This window comes from Phaenicophaeus curvirostris, chromosome 5, assembly GCF_032191515.1.
Source record: "Phaenicophaeus curvirostris isolate KB17595 chromosome 5, BPBGC_Pcur_1.0, whole genome shotgun sequence".
NCBI classification, from domain to species: domain Eukaryota; kingdom Metazoa; phylum Chordata; class Aves; order Cuculiformes; family Cuculidae; genus Phaenicophaeus; species Phaenicophaeus curvirostris.
This window is the reverse complement of record NC_091396.1, coordinates 32,842,370-32,850,877: the sequence shown is the minus strand read 5'-3', so window position 1 is coordinate 32,850,877 and position 8,508 is coordinate 32,842,370. Positions and strand designations below refer to the sequence as shown.

Here is an 8,508-nt window from a genome sequence, read left to right as displayed (position 1 = left end):
GAATGAAAAGCGTGTTGAGATAGATGTTATGGTCATCAGAGGGCCTTTCATCAACTATGGAGAAAGGACTTCAGCTCTTTCTGCCCATTGCGACAAACATTTCCCTTGCTCCATCCTTTTCCTACAGTTTTCTGCACTGAAACCAGGAATGAGCTTGCCTTTCAAGAGGCGAAGTGCTTTCACCTACTCCTACACACCTATTCCTGTCCTGGAAGCAGAGGAAGGGTGAGTATCTAGCCCAGGGATGGGCCAGAGGAGGAGGAAGGAGCCACCTGGTGGCAGCAAGTTCAGGGGAAACCGTCCTGAGATGCCTCACCTTCTGCCAGCCATCCTGTTCTGCCAGTGCAGAAGGAGCTCTCTGACGAGTGGTCACTTGTGAAAAATCCCTGAACTGAGGAGTCTTTCACTTGTACAACTTATCTAGGAGTCATGACAGAGGTCTAGCTAAGCAAAGTACGAGAGCTGTCTCAGCTGTGTTTATGGGTGGGCTTTGGAGTGAGAAATAACAGAAGACCTGTTAGCTGTTACAGGGGGCTCAGCCATGCTTATTTCCTTGTCCCTCATGGCTTTAAAATACATAATATCCTGGATCTTCAGTCCACAGCACATGCAGTGTGCAGACAGGAGCCCAGCCAGATGTGCAGGACTTTCATGCAAGGTGGAGCTCAGCTCCCACCAGCTGAAGGCAAGCGGAGCAGAGCAAGTCCTTTTGTCCCAGCAGGATAATATGCCACTCTCCTTTCTCTCTGGAGCATGGCTCCAGCCCCTGAACCCTAATGCAATTTTTCTTTAAATGTTCTTAGCTAAACTCTGGATGACTTTCTTCAAACTGTTTCCAGAGTCTAGACAGACCTTCTGTTCATGTTTCAGATGGCACTTCTATGCACTTCTATGCCTGGAGGCCACAAATACAGCAGACCTGATTTCTCAGACTAGAGTAGCACTAAGATAAACCTTTCTGTATTCTCCAGATGTTTTATAGTTGAAAGCTCAGCTACATTTTGTGTCAGATGATTGCAAAAGCACACACTTTGTCTTGCTCTAACTATAAAATAGCCACACTTCAATTTTTGGACAGCAAATCTGGAAAATGCTTGCCTTAGCTTCCTCTGCAATAAACATCATCTTAATATTACCTGGGCAATTTGGGACACCAGATCTGTTCTCCTAGGTGTTGTTACCAAAACTGTCAGCCAAGATGCGAACCTGGTTTCTCGAATGCACATTCAATATTCGTCATTCTAGGAGATCTAATTCTATCAAGGATGATGCAGATTAAGGACTTGTTGATTATAAAGAAAATAATATTCTTATTCCCCTACACAAAATTCTTCCGTGTAACTGGTCATATTCCTCCCTCCCATTTCTGTATCTGATTACCCACCAAATGCTTAGCCTATGCTTATGTTAAAGAATCAGCCACCTGGATTGTCAAGGGGTCCTTTATATTATTCCACTGTTCAAAACTGTACGAAATTTTTCACAAAGTAAGAAAAGACTTAGTATCTCTAACTTGGAACTAACAGCTACAGAAGAAACTGAAAAAGAAGAAGTGTGACATAAGACCCCATAATTCTGCTGTGAGGTTTGTATAATCTTGTTTCAATTAGTTTATTATGTTTCTCAGGTCCCATCCCTTAAGGTATTTATTGAATTAGCTGATGCTTTTTGCAAAGATCAGCAGTGAAGTATTATCACTGTTAATATTCATTGTATGCCTACATTGCAGGCTGTGTCTAGTAGAGATCTCTGTGCCAAACCGCTGCTTGTACTCTTGTTATCTCTGATGGGGTTGGTTCCAATATCTGTATGCAACATTGCAGCTTACAGTATAGCTATACTTGAATAATTTTTATTGTCAGAGATCCCTGTAGATACATAAGGCCAGAAATGTACTGTCTTTTAAAAGAAAGATAAGGTTCTGGAGCAAAACTCTGCAGTCAGGTGTGAAATCATTGCAAATTCTGGCTGTGGAGCACAGGACTTAGGGTACCAATAGCTTGGACCTGGGAGCTAGTCATCCTGCAGTGAGGTATTTAGGCTCTGAAGATGAAACTTGGCTGTGAGGACACTTTTAAAGCACGTGGAAGCTGAGCGCTGCAAAAGTACACAGAGCTGTGCTGAAGGTCCTGTCCCTCTCAGATCAGCCAGCTCTGATCCCTAGCCCTTTCCAGCTCAAACAGGTCCCAAAGCATAAGAAATGTAAATAATGCATCTCTATGAATCTGGCTTATCTGTGCTGAATTGACTACCTGTAGGCAAGCATGAGCTTTTCTGCCAACAGCTCTGAGGGTAGATAACTTGGCACTTTTGCTGGGGTGGTGGGCTAGAGCAGAGCTTTCCTACCCCACGCTTTGGCTGCATTTCTGCAGTGACAACGCATGCATTCCAGGGCTGACTCCTGGAGGGAGAGAAGAGTAAAAATGGCTTTCTCCTAGGAGAAAGACCCCTTGAACCTCAGCTTGTCCTTCCTATATCAGATCTACCTTCTGTTTCGGGCTCTGCTGAAGCTTGACTGCAGAGCTCTCTGCTTGTTTCTGACACTTACCTACAGGCCATCCAGTGAAAGGAATTTGGGGTCTTCAAATGAAAGGGTTAAATTATCTGGCTTGTGTTTTTCTAATAGTTAATGAAATGATTTAATGAAGGAAAGTAGTCATTCTGCACAAGGGGGTTACTGTTGCTTGTGTCAGTTGCCAGCAGGTCACATTACCAAGGTAGTACAAATAAATTCAAAGTTTTGGGGCTTTTTCTGTGCTGTTTTCTGAACTGCTGGCAATGCTCTGGGAATAACAGGATGTAATGGGGACAGAATAGCAAAGAGGGCTTGGCAGTGTGTTTTACAGGCACAAGAAAGCACTGCTGAGAGCTGGAGAGCCTCCTCTCCAAGAGCATGAGCTCACTAATGACACTGAGCACCCACTGGCACAGGGTCAGCTTTCAAGGCTTGCGTGTAAGGTGCCTCCAGAGATGAGGGCCAGCTGCCTGCTGAACCCTGCCCTGGGCAGCACTGCCCTGCTCTGCATGGCTCCCTGCATGCATGCATGGAGCTTAAGTGCCAACACAGTCAGAGCTCTCTGCTGACATGTTCCCTGGGCAGCCACTGCAGCTCTGAAACAGCAAGGACTGTGCTCCCTTGCTCATCTGGCAGTGCTTTACACTCACTTAGCATAGGGATTGATGGCTGCTCTAGGCAGGGAGAAGCTTGGGGTCAACATTAGGAGTGTGAACTTGTACTGTACTCTGGATAAAGTGCTGGGATTTATTGGCAGATGGCGAATGTTAAGACCGCAAAAGTGAAGTGATGATGTTGTGAAAATATAGGGTTCTTCTGGCCCTTGTCCTGGCTAGAGAATAAAGCATGAGGCGTCTTTGCCCAAAAGGTGGTGTCCGCTCTAGAAAGCACAGAGTGCTTAAAATTATATTCTCCCTGGAGAAGCTGAAAATTCAAGGAGCTGGATATCTCTTCAGCAGAAAAGAGGAGATGCTTGGCTGATCTTACAGAGTACTTCTCAGCTGTTGGTGGCAGAGATGTTTGTGGGGTGGGGACCACCGTCAGAATAATTGGAAGTGGTGAAACGTAGTGTGGGAAGGCAATGGAGACAATTAAGGTGCACAAGCAGGGAGGGCAATGGAGGAAGAACATGAATGGCTGTGGTGAAAGGGGGACGCTGCCTGCTTGGAAAGGCAGAAGGAGGTGATCTATTTAGTTCAAGTGTTGGGGCAGATTGTTTTCTCCTTGTTCACACACGTATCTCCCTTGTTCACACACGTATCTCCATTATTGTTTCAGTAACTTGCCTTTCTGTAGTGAATCTCACAAGACAGTGCGAAAAGACTAAGAAGGAAGTGAGCAAGGTCTGGTATGACCTGCACAGTTGTGAAAGAGAAGACAGCATATGGGGCTGGCTCTGCCATCACAGGGACATGAACACGTATCTCTCCCATGTAGTTCCCTATTGTGAATCCTGGATACAGCTCCTCTGCTTCTCTTTATGTCTCTCTGCGACCCAGGCAGCTGCTGGATGCAAATTCACACAGGAGAGAAGCTGCTCTTTTTTTTTTTTTTTTTTTTAGGACTGTGAAAGAGAAAGAAACTGAAAACAATGAGAACCCACCTTCTACAGGTTACTTGTGCCACTAGGACAGAAGTGGACTGAGCAGCTTGGATTACTTATGTTTTTGCTGATCCCTTGGAGGACTTTGTTTTTGCCCTGAGTGTCTGGAACTTTCCCTTGCCACTGGCTACACTGCAGGTGGTTGATGGGTTACTGGGAAAGGTACCTAGTAGGATGCAAGATGCTTTCTAACATTTTTCAACAGAGTGCAGTGTGCTTTGCCGAGAGGTTGGTGTGAAACCATGCTGCAGCCCTGGGAGGTTGTGGTCCTTCAAAGAGCTTTCTGCCTCAAGTACTAGCACAGTAGAAATCTGACAGATAATTCCAGACTGTGCTCTGCTTCAGGAAACAAGTAATTTGCAGGTAAACCTGAAATGGCAATTTATCAGGGCAGGTTGTAATAACATTTAGAAGGATTTGTCCAGAAGCAAGGTAGGCAAAAAGTCATTCAGGAGCCCTGCTGCCTCTAATCCCCATGTCAGGTGCCTTGGAGGCACCCACATTCTCTAAGCATGCATCTTCACTAGTAGAGTCTTCTCAGTACCTCCACCTGCTCTCTCAAACCCTTAGGCCCCAGTTGTCCAGCAGCTACACTGTGCCAAAACGTAGCTTGGTTTCATCAAGCTGGATGCCCTTGTCTAAGCTGCCCACAGGGCTGGATTCAGTGTGGTTTTTACTGCTACATCTTTGGCGATGCCTTGTAACGCGGAATTGTACCACTGCTGCCCCTCTGCTGCTGCGCTACCCTTCCCGCAGTTCTTAAAAGGCCTCGTGGCTGTAGTGCTCGCCCAGGTGCCCAGCTCTTGTGTGACCGTGGGTGGGTTTGTGAAGCGGTGACAGCGGCAGGTGCTAGGGAAGCTCCATCATCAGCGCAGGAGACCCTGCGCACATGGAAGCAAAAGCAGCAGCCTGGCTGGAGTCGAAGCAGAGGCCAGATGCTGGGGCTCTCTGCCTCCCTCCTCCACTGGCACTGGAGTTTTTGTCCTGTGTCTCTCTTCTCCACCTGTGAAGCAGGGGTGGCAGGTGTGCCAGTGGGTGTTTGGGAAGCCTCACGAACGTTTGGAAAATGCTGTGAGAGCAGCTCCAGCCCTCGGGCAGCGGGGTGGAAACCCTTCGGCCAAGCCCCTCAGCCACTGCTTGCAGCTGCTGAAACTCAAAAGTCAAACCAGAGGCTCTAGGGCAGAGCGAGGAAGGTTATTTGCTGCCTCTTGGAGCCGGCAGCGGTTCAGGTGCTTTGCCGTGAGACCCTCGGTGGAGCTGGACTGTAGGAACGCCCGGGGGAGCTCTCCCAGCTGCAGGGCGAGCTGCCCGAGGATGGAGGGGGGCAGGGAGCTGGGCTAGCGGGGCGGGAGGGCAGGAGCCGCCACCGAGCGCCGGGAGCATCCTCGGCGAGGAGGAGGAGGAGAAGGAGGAGGAGGAGGCGGTGCGGAGCCCTCCGCCCCCTGCGGCGGAGCGGGGCGGCGAGGCGCTGGGAGCCGGCGGGGAGCGGGGGAGCATGAGGAGGATCAGGGCCAATGCCATCGCCATCCTGACCGTCGCCTGGATCCTGGGCACTTTCTACTACTTATGGCAGGACAACAAGCCCCGCTCGGCGGCCGGCGGTAGCGGCGGGCAGAGGGCGGCCGGCAGGCTGGAGATGCGCCGGGAGGAGAGGACCGTCCCCCTCCTGGTGAGCCACCCGGGGATGCTCGGGGGGAGCCGCGGGGCTTCGCTTCGCCTTCGGGTTGCTTTGTATTTATTTTAGCATTCGCGCTTGTCACCATGGCAGCGGCCGGGCTCGGGGAGCGGGGCGGGCGGACCCCGGGGGAAGGGAGCGATGCCGTGGGGAAAGTGTCCGCGAGTTGTTCCCCCGGGCTCCGCTCCCCCGGCTGAGAGCGGCAGCCCTCGGCTGAGGAACGGGCGGGGTGAACAGCTGGGAGGCTTTCGGTTCGCCTTCGAGAGCCGCTTGTATACGTAGGTACACGTAGGTACATATATACGCGCACGTATGTAGGCGATCGCAGTGTTCTCCCACCAGGACCAGACGAGAGCCGTGAGCTCTCCCGAGCCCTTCCCCGGGGCGGCCGGGCGCGGGCCGGGGCCGGGAGCGGCACTAGCCATGGGGACCGTGAAGCTCCTACCAGCCTCTGCCTCGGCTCCCTCCGCTTTCCTCCCAAACGGGCAACCTGGGTTCGGCTCTCGAGTTTTGGATGTTTTCAGGCAGAGGCTGCAGGTCAGGCTCGGGCTGGGGTTTGGGCAGGGTGGGAGATGGGGGCGGCCCTTCAGGCTCCTCGGGAACCCAAGAGGTGGTAGCCGTGGTCTGATGTGTTACTTCGAATTTGTCTTGGGTACTTGTGGGCTCGGTACGGTGATAAAATCGAGCTCCTGACTTAAAGATGATTAGGATCTTTCTGCTTCATCCACGGAGGAGGTTTGCCATCGTTCAGCCTGTATAATAGCATCAATAAAGCTCTCCCAACTCTAGGCAGTAGCTTCATAAAAGATAAACCAGCACCTGGCGCAAAAGTCGTCCAGCAATAACCACTTTCAGGAGTGATCCAGTCGAAGCAGTTCGGGAACTGCACTATGTGTCACTCTTAGGTTGCAAATCCATTTATCAGCCGGTTACGCACACATGGAAGCAAACAAAAGCCTGGTTGGAGTCAGAGCCGGGGCTCTCTGCCTCCCTCCTCCACTAGCACTGGGGTTTTTGGCCTGTGTCTCTCTTTTTCCCCACCGGTGAAGTGGGGGTGGCAGGTGAGAGGGTGAGTCTTTGGAAAACGCTGTCAGAGCAGCCCCAGCCCTCGGGCAGCAGGGTGGAAACCCTTCAGCCAAGCCCCTCAGCCATTGCTTGCAGCTGCTGAAACTCAAAAGTCAAACCCGAGGCTCTCAGGCAGAGTGAGGACGTTATTTACTGCTCATTAGAGCCAGGAGCTGGCAGCAGTTCAGGCTGCTTTACTGTGTGACCCTCTATGGAGCTTGACTGTGGAAATGAATACAGTGCCTCAGAGGCGAGAAGCTCTGTGCGAGTGCTGCTATTGCTGGGAAGCACTCTCAGGCTGGCCAGGGCAGACTTGAACAAACAGGATTTGGAGCACTGTTGGCTGTCAGATTCCACTTTAGCAGTGGGGAGAGCTGCGTCTGAGCCCCTGATTCTTTGCGCATGCTTGAACATGCTGCCCTTGCAGTTTTGTTTCTCCATTCCCCCGCTTATCCCTTCCAGTTTTTATTGCATTTACTTTACTCCCTCTCAGAGGACTTGTGAAGTTACGTGAATCCGTATCATCTGCCAAGCACCTTAAAATTCTCAGGAGGAGGATGCTGTGGCAGTGCCACATGTTGTTACATTGCTCCTGTTTGGGGGGAAGTGGTATATGCTCATGGCTAACCACAAAGCCTGTCATTACAAGCCATAGGACCATGCAACAGCCGCTCCAAGTCTGGTCCTGCTCTTAGTACGATTTAAAGCATCCCAGCTCTGCTCCACACCTGAAATCCCTTAGCAGGGAGGAAAATAATAATCCTTTGCCTCTCCTGTCCCTCTGTAACTGGGGTCCCACGATGGGCCAGCCCCTGCGAGTTAAGTCCTGGTCCACCTGGCAGGCAGCGGCATGATCCGTTTGCATAGAGTTGGGAAACTGGAAGATTTTTGTGGTGTCTGGGCTTCGCCTCATGTGTGCACAGCGGTTTTCCAAGGGTTCAATGGGCTGCCATAAGAGGTGAGCTGGTAAAATGCAATATATATACTGCTGTAACTATGCAGTGGCATGGCTAGGGGAGAGCCTAACGGGCTTTGCTGCGATGGAGCTGACCCAGCCACAGCCTCTGCCTGTGCTGCTGGGGTGGAAGCAGGAAAGTGACTGCAGGCCAGCACAAGGCAGGAAGGTCATCGGGGGACTGGGGTCGGCATCCCCCTGCAGAAGGTGGCATCTAGCTGGGGGTTTGAGCCAGGGGTGTCATGAGCAGAGTTCCCCATGTGAGCCTGCAAGGTTTTTATGCAGGGACTATAGCTGTGCAAGTAGTCCTCAGCACATCCTTACTCTGGCTCCTGGGTGCATGATGTGTGGGCTGTGGCACTGCCCACTGCCCTCTCCCAGACAGCCAGTGCGGAAAAAGTCACATTTCAACCACCCCGCTGGAGAAATGACAAATTTAGAGAAACAGCTGTCTTTTTGCAGAGCAGTGCCCTCAGTCCTGAGTTCATTCCCCATGAAGATCGATTACTTGACTTAATATATAATGTCAGTCTTGCATGAAGATGTGCTTCTGCTCTGCATGCTTCCTGTGTCCCTTGGCCTTCTGCAGAGCCACTGAGACAAGCTGCCTATTTTGATCCAGCTGTTGGTTTCCTCTGCTCTGTCTGAGTGATGGCGTTGGAGTTCAGATTTGGGCTCATGTGCAAAAAAGGGTG

General features: G+C 50.9%; 1 protein-coding gene across 1 annotated transcript in view; it reads left to right on the top strand.

Moving 5' to 3' along the window:
* Nucleotides 1–5,613: 5,613 nt before the first annotated feature.
* Nucleotides 5,614–8,508, top strand: part of GALNT16 (polypeptide N-acetylgalactosaminyltransferase 16) — a 77,678-nt gene continuing 74,783 nt past the window's right edge. The window contains exon 1 of the mRNA XM_069858266.1: nucleotides 5,614–5,787. Within this exon, the coding sequence (XP_069714367.1) occupies nucleotides 5,614–5,787 (174 nt within the window). The remainder of the gene's footprint in view (nucleotides 5,788–8,508) is intronic.